Here is a 14,850-nt window from a genome sequence, read left to right on the forward strand (position 1 = left end):
TCTCGTCATACCGTGGCCTAGGATTGCATAAATAACAAATAAATTTAAAATGAATAACAAGCCATGCGTGCCTAAACGTCTAGAAACAAGAAAAAGCAATCAAAGCCCATCTACAAATATTTAAAAAGGGCCACACTGGAGACACCATTCGATTTTCTTACAATTGCGAATATTCACAATGGTACGGGGTCAATATTGACTTTGTTAATACATTTCTTTCTTTCGCTTCTTAAATCCTTTAACCTTTGGATGGAATAAGTTAATTACTTTAGTTTAAAGAAAAATTGGACAGAAGATTAAAGACTTAAATCCCTGGCCAATTTCTTGAATGCGTACATTTATGTTTACAAACAAAATTGAAATTTACATTTCCAAGCTGACGAATCAACACTGGATCTTTAGATGATTTTTTTCGGCATGCAATAATACTGTCTTCATGAAAAAGCTCAAATACATTAACATCCCAATCATGTATCAAGAACTCGCCAAAAAATATTTGCAAAGAATAAATCAAGTTTTTTTTGTTTAAAATTTTTTTTTGGGGGGGGGGGGGTTGGGGGGGGTTACATCGGTCAATTTCAGGCGATGTTATACATGTTAGTAGTATTTTTTCTTCAATAGATGTACGATGGAAACAAAACTATACCATCAATCCCATTGTAATCATATTACAATAAAATAAGTTCAAACAAACAATCACGTGACCATTTTTAGTAATGTACAGTGTTTAGCGCTGAGAAAAATTGTTTAAAAGGTTTATTAGGCCAGAATTATCTTAAGTGTTATATGGGGCCTGAACACAAAGATTCTGAATCGCTGAGGAAATTTATCAGCAATTTAATAACGTTAATGTGATTTAAAATCAACGCGATAATTTTCTAGCGTCTTTTAATGTATTACAATAATGTACAGTAAATAAGGGTGGATTTAAATTTGAGGTTTTTATGCCTGATGACTACAATCTATTTTTCCTTTTCACCCCCGCCTGACATCTGAATGAGCCGCATCAAATTAGAAAATAAATCAAGCACATTCAGTTAATCATTTTATATACAATGTATCAAAGAGGTTTGGAGGTGATCCAACATTCTTCTAGTCCAATAAACAAGGGCGATAAACATTGTAATTAATGTGGACCATAATGGCGCAGATTCTTAACAGATTGATAATTTTTGATAATATAAGTAAAAAATATTTTATGTCAACTACTGAGTACAGTTAGTAATTTTAATGCTTGCTTATTAAAGGATTGTTCGCTTGATGAAAGTCAATTGAATCCTGAAAAGCATTCAGCAAATCTGTGTATGGTTAAATTCTCTGTATGATTTGTTTGCCCACTGGCACCTATAAACAATGTTATCAATTTGTAATAGGTCCACTTAAATTCAAATACTTACACTGTATGTGGATTGTTTTGAATTGTATCAGAACCCCCCCCCCCCCCCCCATCAAGAATGTGTAAATTTGAATTAAAGGTAGTAAAAAAAGCTACATGAATGCTATTCATAAAGGCATTTGAATTTCTATTGAACACTATTAACAGTATATGAAGACATATTCTTGAAGAATGGAAATGAAACAATATCCATGGAGGAGTCCTTAAGGAATCAGAAATAAGACACACACAAAATATCAGCTCAATCTCTGCATAGGTGACAAGATACATGTAGCATAATGCCACAAAAAAGACAGCATTCTATGGCAGCACTAAGACCACAAAAATAAGCAGGGACAGCTAATCTAAATAAAAATGTTTTATTTCACAGTCAGCTATGGTTTGACAACAATGTGATAAAAAGCACAGTTTTGTTTGGCACTGTTTAACACTTTTAGTTTCTTTTATATATATCTTGTCATAAAAATTTATTGCTGTCACAAATTTGTTGCTATAAATGATCACAGACAAGATTTCTTTAATCACAAGTTATTCCTCTGATATCCGTATCACATTGATATCTGTGGGTGTAGATATCAGTTTACAGATATCACTAATATCAAGTGTTGTTTTTCTTACTGCTCCACAAAGCCCACAGACACAGACCTCCGGACAGAATCACCCCCGTCCTGAAATAAAAAAATAAATTGCCTGAATGTGAGCCATTGCTTAAGTGTTACAGGGAGAATGTGAAAATATCTTTAATACAGTAAAACACGTTTCAATTTTGATTTGCTTCATCTAATTTGCTATAAATGTATCCCATCTTATAATATGCTTTTAGACCTGGGGGAAGACATTTAAGACTGTTTGCTGCAACAATGTTTTACTGTAGATATGTATTTGCACATGTAAGCACCAGTTTGTTTCTGAACTGTAAATACTAACTAACTAACACTGCAAAAGTGAAACAAGAGGCCCAGGGGCCACATCACTTACCTGAGCAACAATTGCCTTAATTCTGATCAAATTAGCATTACAGTATCAAACTATCTTGACAACTAAGTACAGTAGATCTTGCTAAAAAAAAATTGAAAATCTGCCAATTTTTATCCACCTCTTTCTTTTGGTAAATACCAAGCCCCTTTTGTTGTTGTGCCTGTAAGAAGATTTTTCTCTATTCCTATATACCCCCCCCCCCCCATTTTGTGGCCCCACTTTTCTCTAGGGTATCATGGTTTCATCAAACTTATATCTGCATAACCTGTGCTTTCACACTAAGTACTGAGTTTTGGACCGAAAAACTTTCCCAGAATATTTTTAAAGATTTTCTCTATATATACCTATGTAAAAATTCAAACCGCCATCACGGCCCCACCCTACCACTAGGGACTGTGATTTTGAATTTACATTCTCCGAGGATGCCTCTACACAAGTTAAAGCTTTTCTGGCCAAATGGTTTTTAAAAAGAAGATTTTTAAAGATTTTCTCTATATATTCCTATGTAAAAATTCATCCCCCACTGTGGCCTCACCATACCACTGGACTATTATTTTAACAAACTTGAATCTATACAATTTGGAAATGCTCTCACTCAGATTTGGGCTTTCCTGGCCTAATTGTTTTGGAGAAGAAGATTTTTTAGAGATTTTCTCTATGTATAAAAATGTATCCCCCATTTTGGTCCCACCCTACCCCCAGGGACCATGATTTAAACAAACTTGAATCTACATTATCTGAGGATGGTTACCCGCCAATTTGAGCTTTCTTGGTCAAATAGTTTTTGAGAAGAAGATTTTTAAAGATTTTCTATATATATTCCAATGTAAAACTTGATCCCCCATTGTGGCTCAACCCTACCCCCAGAGACCATAATTCTAACAAACTTGAATCTACACTACCTGAGGATGCTTTCATTTAAATTTGAGCTTTCCTGGCCTAATAGTTTTTGAGAAGAAGATTTTTAATATATATTCCTATGTTAAACTTGATCCCCCCATTGTGGCCCCACCCTACCCCAAGGAACTATGATTTGAACAGACTTGAATCTACACTATCTGCGGATGCTTCCATTTTAATTTGATCTTTTCTGGCTTAATAGTTTTTGAGAAGAAGATTTTTAAAGATTTTCTCTATATATTCCTATGTAAAACTTGATCCCCCAATTGTAGCCCCACCCTACCCCCGGGGAACATGATTTGAACGAATTTGAATCTACACTACCTGTGGATGCTCCCATTTTAATTTGAGCTTTTCTGGCCCAATAGTTTTTGAGAAGAAGATTTTTAAAGATTTTCTTTATATATTCCTATGTAAAACTTGATCCCCTTCTTGTGGCCCCTCCCTACCCCCGGGGACCATGATTTGAACAAACTTGAATCTACACTACCTGATGATGCCTCCACACAAGTTTTAGCTTTTCAGGCCAAATAGTTTTTGAGAAGAAGATTTCTGAAAAATACCAACAAATTTTCAATAATTCTCAATTATCTTCCCTTTAAAGAGGGTGTGGCCCTTCATTTGAACAAACTTGAATCCCCTTCACCTAGCCTTTGGCTCAGGTAAGCTAAAAATATTTTCATGATAAACTGCTTTGTAATTATGTAATTATAAATTTGATATACTATAAAATACATATACAATATATCATTTCACGACATTTCAACTTATACTATAATTCATCAAATTTTTTTACCAAAAAAATATATGAAGTTACATCATAACGTACCACAGAGCTGGTTTGGAATAAGGAGAGTGTCTCCATTTACTGTAATGGTGGACGGACATTCTCTTGTCATTTTTGTAAAACTTGACTAGGTCCCTGGCACTGCAACCAGTAAAGGAGAAATAATATTAAGGTATTATTTCATTAATTGTACAAGTTATTCCACAAAACTATGAACTCATTAACCTGTGTTAATGACAATCCATGAAAAAAAATCTCCCCATGAATCATCATGATTCTGTTTTAATTTTATTTAAATTCTAAGATACTGTTGGTTTGAATAACAGTAAAAAATAGAACATGATTTTTTATGAGTAAAATTTGATCTCCATACCAGTATATATTTCCTGTGGCCACAAGTGCTCTAGATTTACTCTGTAATTTGATGTCTACTGTTCCAAACTTTGAAAACTCCTTGGCAAGCTAAAGGTGGCAATACAGAAAGTGAAATTTCGGACGTATTGCTTAAAGTCCAATAACCCAATCTTTTACCATAAGAATAAATCCTATCTCAATATATATTTTTAAGCAAGATAATAAACATACATATCATAAGCCAGAGTTAAATTCTAAAAACATCAGTTTCTTACATTTACAATTGAATCTTACGTCTGTGAAAAATGCATGCAAGCTAGTTAAGTGAGTTTACCTTATAAGCACTCAGTTGAAATGAGGCGGTTTTGGACTGAACAAACACCAGAGGTCTCTGTGGTTCCTTGGAACTGCCTGATAAATCCTATAGGAAATGTATATATAGGGAGGTGTTAGGCAGAGGAAACAAGAGGAGGAAATAAAATCACTCATCTTAAAAATGACCATTTTGGCTTTCAAACCAAGGAAATACCTTTTTAAGATTTTTACTATAATCTATAACAATTTATAATCAATGGTGTCCTATCATATACTTTTGGGATTGACTAAGCATGGATAATTTCACTCTTTTACTTCACGTATATATTTAATTATTAAAAATAATGTTTCAAATAATGTACTGGGTATAGATTTATTGTTGTAGAAATTAGCTTTGGAATTTGATTTTTTAAGATAGTAAGACAGACACAGTGTATTTGATGTGTCTTATTTCAAAATTCAAATTTTACATTATAAGAGTCAAATAAAGAAAGGATAAGTTCTTCACTTACCAACGAGTTGATACTGGCTCTGATCATGTTAATCTTGTTATGGAATGGTTTAATCTCATTCAGGTACCTCGAGAATGTACAGGGCACCACCTCAGTGGACCTAACAGAAACACATCATTAAAGGTGTATCTGTGTATCTTTTTATCTTTGTATTCTCTATAAGTTAGTAACATGTCTATGTAAAACTTAAAAAAAAGTATACACTGTTATGTACCTTGATCTTTATTGGAGAGAACTAATATAGGCTATTTTTGCCTGCTGTTCATTCCTTATTTACTTATATGTATATTTCTGAATATAGGTGTATCAAACAGTAAAAAACAGCCTTAGAAGACATATGGGGAACACATTATTAAAGATATATCAAAGAATTAACAGGGCATTAACCTCAACAGCCCTAAGGAAAGACAGATACATACAGCACAGCATTATGAGGAAATATGAACATGTTTATCATAATTGGTGAATGTATTGGTGTTTTTGTTTTGTATATGAAGTAATTGCTTTGAACTTACTTAACATCACTAAAGGTTAGTATGTGGCACATCCTTAGGAAACCTAAAACACAAAATATCATGCTTGTAAAATTTTAAGTCACACCAAGGCTTCTGTTGTCAATCATTTCATACAGTTAAGAAAGATACAAATAACAAAGCAGATATGTTTTGCTGATAATCCAACAGTCTTAAATTCTTGTGCATTCACAAATCATTGAAGATTTTGACCTGTACATGTGAATGTCTTCACAAGGAGGACAAGACTTTGATTCTGTGGGGTTAATATTACTGAGGAGTAGTGATTACTTCCATCAGTGCTATCATTTCATTCTCCTGAATAATCACCCCTGTGAATGTAATTGTCATTTAAATTTTAGACCACACGGTTTAACTGACCCTTTCAGTTTCGTGCCTCGTATTTATAGTATATTTCATAGAAACTAGGAACTTGAATTTAAATAAAAATCTAGATGTTTATTGATTTTAAATTTATCTTTATTAATTTGTGAATAAAATGAGTTCTAGAAATAAATGTTACAATAGAAAAAATAGGGGATTTTTCTGCACTTGCAACAATTAACATGTTTAGTAGTGATCCCCCCTAAGGATTAATTTTCGATCCACGTCTGACCTAGTAATAGCATCAGTAGTGGAACAGACTATTTCTTGCAGAATTTTCCTTGAAAATGTCTCGATATACTAAGTTTTTATGCAAAACAGACACCCATTCTTTTTTTTTTTAAAGCATGGTATAGCACACCACAAGCATCAAACATGGCTATGATTTTATTAACAACCCAATGTTTTTATTTTCAACCACGTATAGAGTGGATGAACACGAACAATAACTCTGTTCTGAATATCATCGTTTTATCTAAATAACTGCTAGATGATGTAATAAGACATACATCTTCATAGATTTTCATGTTTTAATATAAATCAAAGTAGCATATGATATGAAAAACGACCAGTTTTGAGAATATTATACGAACTCTTATACTTCAGCTCGAAATTTCACAGGAACCGAACGAATCTTGGGGTGGTCTAATGAACTTTCATTCGAGCACCTCTGAATTTATTGCATACTTAGCAATGATAAAGAAAACATTCCAAACACATTCTCAGGGGTGTAATGATAGGTTTAGAACAGAGAATAAAATACATGTACTGGTACTGACCTTTTGGATAACCAATCAGATACATGTACTTAGTTTCCTATTTTTGTGATCATTCAGAACTTATGTATATCTACACTAGATAGGTTCAGGGCTTACAGGAGATCTTTCCTTTTCACAGTAGAAGTGCAGAGCATTCTAAGCACACTTTTTTATGATTTAATATACTGTACTACATGATTTGTATACTACATGTACTTATATGATTTGTATACTACATGTACTTATATGATTTGTAAACTACATGTACATGTACTTATATGATTTGTATACTATAGGTAATTATATGATTTGTATAGTACATGTACTTACATGATTTGTATACTACATTTACATGTACTTATATGATTTGTATACTACATGTACTTATATGATTTGTATACTACATGCACTTATATGATTTGTATACTATATGTACTGTATATGATTTGTATACTACATGTACTTATATGATTTGTACACTACATGTACATGATTTGTATACTACATGTACTTATATGATTTGTATACTACGTGTACTTATATGATTTGTATACTACATGTACTTATATATATATGATTTTGTACACTACATGTACATGATTTGTATATTACATGTACTTACATATATATGATTTGTATACTACATGTACTTACATGTATCTGATTTGTACACTACATGTACTTACATGTATATGATTTGTATACTACATGTACTTACAATAGCCACACATGTATGCGTCATATCCAGCTTCATGGGGCAAGTAGGTCTCATCTACAAATGATAAAAGGGAAGTAGGTCTCATCTACAAATGATAATAGGGAAGTTTGGGCAATGACATGTTTATTAATAATGTTTAACTAAAATAACACTTTTGAAAACTTTAATTGACCTAACAGATCTAGGTACATTTACAAATTATAGTCAACCATAATTTCTCAGAATGTAGGGAACACTGTAAGACAATAAACTTACTGCTGTAAATTGTGAAATCTTCTCCGTGTGCTATTACTGGTGAATGGATCACAAAATTCTGACCTGCAGCACTACAGAGAGTATAACAACCATAAAAAACCCTTGCAACGTATCATAGAGGGATAATGATCAAATATTGGCAAATAATAGTAGACAGTCATCCTTATATCATTACTGGTAACCTGCACCAGTGGACAAAAATTGTCAAATAGAGAACCAGGAAATCTTTAACACTTGTGGGGGCTACAAATGTACATATATATTTTTTGCCAAACTATTGTCCAAACATCAAAAGTTGATCTTAATGCAATTTGATGGATATATGGATTTACAAAATCTTTGTTCAATTATAAATGTATTTCAATCTTCAAGGAGATGTAATCAGCGGGAAGGGAGAATATATGAAATAACGGAAATCAAACACAAATGAATGTTATAAAGTATTACTTAACAGATTACACATATAATACTATTACAAATAAAATTGTTGACATAATATTCTGTTGTTGTAATACTCTTAGTAAGTATAACCGAATATAAACAATAAACATTTATCTCACCTTCTAAATACATGGTACAGACCACCAAGAGTGGAATTGAACCTCAGGTCTAATTTCTGATTAAAAACAAAAAAGCAAAACTGAAATACATGTAGTTACAGTTTCTTTTAAATCTGTGAGTGATGGTTTCTTAGCAAAACGGTAAATCAAGCAAATGTCAAAAGCCTGTGACATAATATTTGTGCCAGGGGTATACCTTTTTAATCAGATGAGTTGCAATACTCTTTGTGTCTATAATCAGAGGAAATATTCTGTGTATCTCTTCCTGAAAATCCTTGTAATGAGCTATATCATAAATAGAAGCAAAACCGTGACATGAAATGTACATACACATTTCAGTTTTACTGAGAGTCCCAATATTGAAATGATGTTGACATAAGAATTCATGGATCCATAAGGCTCTTACCAGGAAGTGGCTTGTGAAATTTATCAAAGATCAGCAGTAAATCCAGCAACATGTTGTGACCAATCAGTGGCTGAAATAACAACAGCAAAGTGTCACATTGTCTAAGGGAAAGCGACTTCCATTATACTTTCATTTTCATCCCTTACTTTTGCAATACATGTAATATGAAAACTGTTGATTTAAATAAAGTGTGTACATGAAAAGTAAAAGTTCCTAAACCCATCTACACATAGTAAACTTAGATCTACCCCATTTAATTCATACAGTTTTAATTCATTGACTTGACAAAATTTTGAACTCACTTTTTGGTGTTTAACTAATGCCAAAAACACTCTCCTGAATCCAATAAGACTGTTAAAAAGTCTGAAAGATATGATAAACTGTAAATAAAATACATCATACATTTTCAAAATTAGCTTCTGCTATTTATTTTTCAAAATAAATATTGTGTATATCAAACTAACCAGTAATCTGATCTATGTTTGTTATATATGTATATTTTCTATACAAAATAACTTACTCCGAGCTGTCTGCTTTCTGTTTGTTCTCTCGCTCCGCTTTTTCTTCATGTGTGATTTTTGTGACAACAATCTGACATTTAAATAAACTGTTATTAGTGTATGTTATTATATGATTTAATCTTACAGATACAGTGTAATACTCCGTTGCTGTTGAAAGGAAATAAAAAACTAAAAAACAAAAGTTATTGTTATTTTTACATTGAAAAGAATCTTTTGTTGATCTGAATGTGCCAGACATGAATTTTCTAGTTTTATAAATATGGAATCAAAGAGAAAAACAAAAATTTCAATTGTCAAAATTTATAGCAATTTTCATGTTTAACTAATTTTTAAGAACATTGAGCAGACCCCTGCCATTTCCATATATATCTATATAAAAAAAAATCAGAACTTGCAATACTCACATTTCTGTCATTATCTGTTGATGTCCAGACATCACCATACCTATTTTTGATTTCGTTTTCAAATACATAGTTGTACTTCAGTTTTCGTGTCCCTAAAAAAATAACGATAATGACAATTAACTGTTGATGAAATCTCTATGTAATGTAATAATGTACCATAAAATGCTATCATGCTTGCTGAATATTACATGACGTATGCTAAACAAGGGTTCATGTTTTTCGAAAACAATTAAGACTTTAACTATGGTACTAATAAATCTATGTAAAAATTGCATGGTTGAAAACATAAGCAACATGTAGCGGTATATACCTGCTTCACCTTGTTACAAACCACACTCTGTTACAATTTTTTGTTCTTTAGACTACCTTACCGTCTTTGTTTAGGCTACCTTACCGTCTTTGTTTAGGCTACCTTATTGTCTTTGTTTAGGCTACCTTACCATTTTTGTTTAGGCTACCTTACCATCTTTCTTTAAACTACTTTACTGTCTTTCTTTAGGCTACCTTACCGCCTTTCTTTAGGCTACCTTACCGTCTTTCTTTAGCCTACCTTGTCGTCTTTCTTCAGACCTTACCGTTGTATTTAGGCTACCTTACCATCTTTCTTTAGGCTACCTTACCATCTTTCTTTAGGCTATCTTACCGTCTTTCTTTAGGCTACCTTACCATCTTTCTTTAGGCTACCTTACCGTCTTTCTTTAGGCTATCTTACCATCTTTCTTTAGGCTACCTTACCATCTTTCTTTAGGCTATCTTACCGTCTTTCTTTAGGCTATCTTACCGTCTTTCTTTAAACTACCTTACCGTCTTTCTTTAGCCTACCTTGTCGTCTTTCTTCAGACCTTACCGTTGTATTTAGGCTACCTTACCGTCTTTCTTTAGGCTATCTTACCATCTTTCTTTAGGCTACCTTACCATCTTTCTTTAGGCTATCTTACCGTCTTTCTTTAGGCTATCTTACCGTCTTTCTTTAAACTACCTTACCGTCTTTCTTTAGGCTACCTTACCGTCTTTCTTTAGGCTACCTTACTGTCTTTCTTCAGACCTTACCGTCGTATTTAGGCTACCTTACCATCTTTCTTTAGGCTACCTTACCATCTTTCTTCAGACCTTACCGTCATATTTAGGCTACCTTACCATCTTTCTTCAGGCTACATTACCGTCGTATTTAAGCTACCCTACTGTCGTTCTTCAGACTACCTTACCTTCTTTCTTCAGGCTACCTTACCGTCTTAATTTAGGCTACCTTACCATCGTTCTTCAGGACTGTGTGGCTGTCTCCAACCGCCGCTCGACTGTACCATTCTGCCACTTCCGAACACACGTCCTGTACCAGGTTCTCATCAACGTCCCTGTAAGTAAAACACGAGATCTGATAGGGGACAAAACACTATTCATCTCTACTTAATGTACCAAACACTTATCAATATTTCTGTAAATAAAACACTGGCTTTGATGGGAAACAAAACTCTACACAGAAAACCATTTTTCTTTGCAATAAAGGACATAAATTTTTTTTTGTTTCTTTCAACATCTTTATGAAAAAATTAAAATTTTTCAGATATGAGTGATTTGGAAAAGATGTAACTTCCTGAGATTTCCCTTTATTTATAACTGACCCCATTCAAAATATACATCGGTTTACAGTAATACACTTTTAAATCTGTATAACTGAATGTACATGTACTTTATTAATGAAGCCTTTAACACTTCTCAATAAAATTAATTTATAAAGCACAATAAAACTTCTCTCTTTAAATTTTACAAATATACATACAGGTTATTCATAATTTTTGGACACAATTTGTCTTATTAAATCAATCAATAATTCCCAAATGAAAATAACCATGCTAAATGGAAATAAATGATTGACATGAAACACTGGCGGCTCTACATTTCTTTAAACTGTTACGACAATAAATCAAAGGTCTCACCTTTCGACCCCAGCAGTGATCTCTTTTCTCTTTATGAATGTCTTAACTTGTTTTTCTTGCTCCTCATTCATAAATGATATTCCAGAGTAGACATACTAGAGACAGAGAAAACACATGTTGATTTAACTGCATAAAACTAATGTTTACATACATGTAGATATAGAGCCACCTCAACAATCAACAGGAATGTAATCTGGCATTACAATTTTACAAACCAATGAATGTTTCAAGACAGTTTTCTTGATTATAAACTGAAAACATGTTACAGTATTACAAATGCTATACAAGTACATTTTTGTCAGTCATTCAACATACAAAATAATTTCATCAAAAGAAAATAACAACTTTTACCTTGTTAAAATCAAAATCATATCTTCTTTGGAATTCATAACTTGATGCCTGATAAAAAGATAAAAACTATTTATATGTTTAAATGGTATTATAAAGTATTAGTCACTTATCATAGCAAGTATTTAATGACTGCAGTCACTTTCTATGTAAAAGGTTTTAGGAGGCACTTCAAAAACAAACATTGTTTATATATTGACAGATATATCTTAGCAAGGTCACCTAAAATGAAAAAAAGAGTCTTTTAATTTGATGTTTTTACATCAGTCAAATACAATTGTTGTTATTGAGAGCTGTCTTTTAAAGACATAAATCAATAACAACATATTACATCTACTAGAAATGAATATCATCAACAACAACAAAAGTACCTTTAAGTAAGAGCATTGACAATCAAGTGGAGTATCCCCTTGCCACAGGAATTAATATTTTAGTGAATGTGATTCAATATAATTACCTTTCACCATGAGAACATTTATGAATCATTCAATTAACTTTACAAATTTTGAGTGAAATATTACAGAAAATCTCTATACCCTAAACCAATTATGCCTTTTTTTTCACTGGAGAATGACAACGTTACAGGTAAATATAGGTAAATTTACCTGAACCATGAAGCGGACATCAACAGGACCAAAGGAGGCAGGAAACAGGTACATGTTGTAACTGTGTGCAACATACCTAGACCAAGGACAACGAGTCTGTACAGATCGATGCTCAATAAAAAGAGAACTGCAAATTCTTCATCATTTCACTCAACAGTATACAGTATAGAATTCATTTATTTCTCACCTTTCATTTTCCTTTACAAATGCTGAAATACCTGGGGAAAAAAATATTAAATTGAAAATTAAATTCTTTTATACAGAGCTAGGGGACAATGCAACAATATACTGATGATTCAATTTAATATATACATTTTTAAAATTAGATAGCATGTGTTATTTGTACCTATCTGGCTGATTGTGAACTGATGAACACTTCTCCTGTGTTTGTTGTATCGCTCTTCAATTGTATCAAACAAACTGAAAGAAATAGGCTATCAAAATTAATATCTATTAAAAGCAGCCACCATCAACTACTTAAGCTTATTACATTTGGCTTTGTATTTCATTTTGATCTACCAGGTAATTAAAGATCGATTTCGGAACCGCCTAACAATGTTCATACTAAATATATCATGTGTTTACATTTAGTGATAGGTCAAAGACACAAGTATTTATCTATTACCCTAAATCATTTATAACATAAATGTGCTGTTCCAAATAATTGAGTTTATAATTTATACAGTATTACACACAACATGAGGGATAAATTTACTTTACTTCCTGAAAGTTTCTGATTATATAATAATTATAAATACCTGTTTTTTGTTTCATCATTCAGATTTAATCCAGTAAACTCTGTATCAATGGCTGGAAATAAAAACATTAGTACTGTAAATAACTTGGTATATGATATACAAAATACATTCAATATAATCCCTGCTGCTCGGGCATGTTCTGGTTTTGCTTAAGAATATGCCCTTTTATGAGAACTGAGTTGCAAATTGACATCAATGGGGAAATATGACGTAACTGCAATTTTTAAATCTAATATATCAATTAATTATCTACCAACTAAAACTTTTACAATTTTGTTTCAATTCATTTGCAAAAGAGCAGATTGAACTATAGTAATTGTGAAAGGATTTATATCATAAACTTTTTATCAACACATATCAACTGAAAAAGACACTAGTATTATCACCAGTGGATCAGAGATACTACCAGTAGTGTTATAACAGTTTGGGAGATACATGTATAATGGAGGACTAGATCATGATTAAAGTTCAGACCCCCTGAGTCAGATGTGCTACCATCTGAGCTACAGTCCCTGAAACATTCTACTTTCCCACTTGAAAGGTGAGTGAATGATGAGTGCACGCTGAGCAAACATTGCATGAGCACACCCTGAGTGAACAGCGAGCCCAGGCTGCAGGTGTTCACTTATGAACGGTAAGCACAAACAGAGTGCAAAGTGAATGGTGAATGATATGTGAGCGCTATGTGAAAAAAATTTATTTAGAGTGTCTCAGGAATTATATCCTTACATTGTGTTTTGTCGGTAATGAAGATAAAAATTACAAAAAAAACTTCTTCTATGTATTTTTATCAACCAAAATATAATATTATCCGACTGATCAATAAATGAATGCTGAACGAACGGTGAGTGCAAGGTGAACTCTTTGTGAACACTGGTGAGTGCACAGTGAGCGCAAACAGAGAGAAGTGGAGAGTGCAAGTGAACGCACTATGAGTGCACGAAAAAATGGGAAAGTTGAACTTTTTGTATCTGTATCATGGGTCAATAGGACAATATCATTTTAACAATGAAACATCCTTTCTTCTTCCATGGTGAATAATGGGACTGGAAAAATGATGATACTGACAAACCTTTATGTTTAAAAGACAATTGATGTCACTCTGCATGCTTAAATACCACCGTTCACAACAGTACTGTAAAGTGGCAGCCAAAAAATAATTTGCATACAATTGCGTACACTTTCCTACGAATCAATGCACTGTTACTGCATACATGTGACACTACTTCGTTCGAATTTCCTCGATAAGACAACTTTTCAAAAATAACTGAAATGTGTATAACGTCTAAGAGTATATATTTTAGGCTCATCTTTTACCAACAAAATCTGCCTTTGATATCGATTCCTCTATTTTTGGTAAATATTCTTCAAAATTATTTTTATCGACTTCCATGCTGCATCAGAACGAGCACTTTTTAGAGTTATCTCCCGTGTCTGTAACATTC

General features: G+C 32.6%; 1 protein-coding gene across 2 annotated transcripts; it reads right to left on the reverse strand.

Moving 5' to 3' along the window:
- Window positions 1-1,739: 1,739 nt before the first annotated feature.
- Window positions 1,740-14,846, reverse strand: LOC128190425 (poly(A)-specific ribonuclease PNLDC1-like). Of its 2 annotated transcripts, none has more exons than XM_052862468.1 (22): window positions 14,723-14,846; window positions 13,406-13,457; window positions 12,994-13,067; window positions 12,835-12,865; window positions 12,648-12,723; window positions 12,046-12,093; window positions 11,695-11,789; window positions 11,012-11,112; window positions 9,761-9,852; window positions 9,356-9,426; window positions 9,138-9,198; window positions 8,836-8,905; window positions 8,626-8,714; window positions 8,430-8,485; window positions 7,870-7,940; window positions 7,615-7,668; window positions 5,758-5,800; window positions 5,243-5,342; window positions 4,750-4,836; window positions 4,435-4,523; window positions 4,104-4,202; window positions 1,740-2,064 (listed from the first exon to the last, which is right to left on the reverse strand). In XM_052862468.1, the coding sequence occupies exons 1-22, from the start codon at window positions 14,796-14,798 to the stop codon at window positions 1,995-1,997; spliced, it is 1,605 nt and encodes a 534-aa protein (XP_052718428.1). In that variant the 5' UTR covers window positions 14,799-14,846; the 3' UTR covers window positions 1,740-1,994. The 2 variants fall into 2 exon arrangements, with proteins under 2 accessions (XP_052718428.1, XP_052718429.1); XM_052862469.1 differs by lacking the exon at window positions 14,723-14,846 and adding an exon at window positions 14,478-14,668.
- Between the last annotated feature and the right edge of the window lie 4 nt (window positions 14,847-14,850).

Source organism: Crassostrea angulata, chromosome 6, assembly GCF_025612915.1.
Source record: "Crassostrea angulata isolate pt1a10 chromosome 6, ASM2561291v2, whole genome shotgun sequence".
Taxonomy (NCBI): domain Eukaryota; kingdom Metazoa; phylum Mollusca; class Bivalvia; order Ostreida; family Ostreidae; genus Magallana; species Magallana angulata.

Excerpts from the sequence above, each read along its gene's own strand:
- LOC128190425 (XM_052862468.1), bottom strand. The coding sequence starts at position 14,798 with ATGGAAGTCGATAAAAATAATTTTGAAGAATATTTACCAAAAATAGAG. Across the intron at positions 13,458-14,722 it reads ATCAAAGGCAGATTTTGTTG|CCATTGATACAGAGTTTACT; the intron begins GTAAAAGATGAG and ends TTTTATTTCCAG. Across the intron at positions 9,427-9,760 it reads CAACAGATAATGACAGAAAT|ATTGTTGTCACAAAAATCAC; the intron begins GTGAGTATTGCA and ends TTTAAATGTCAG.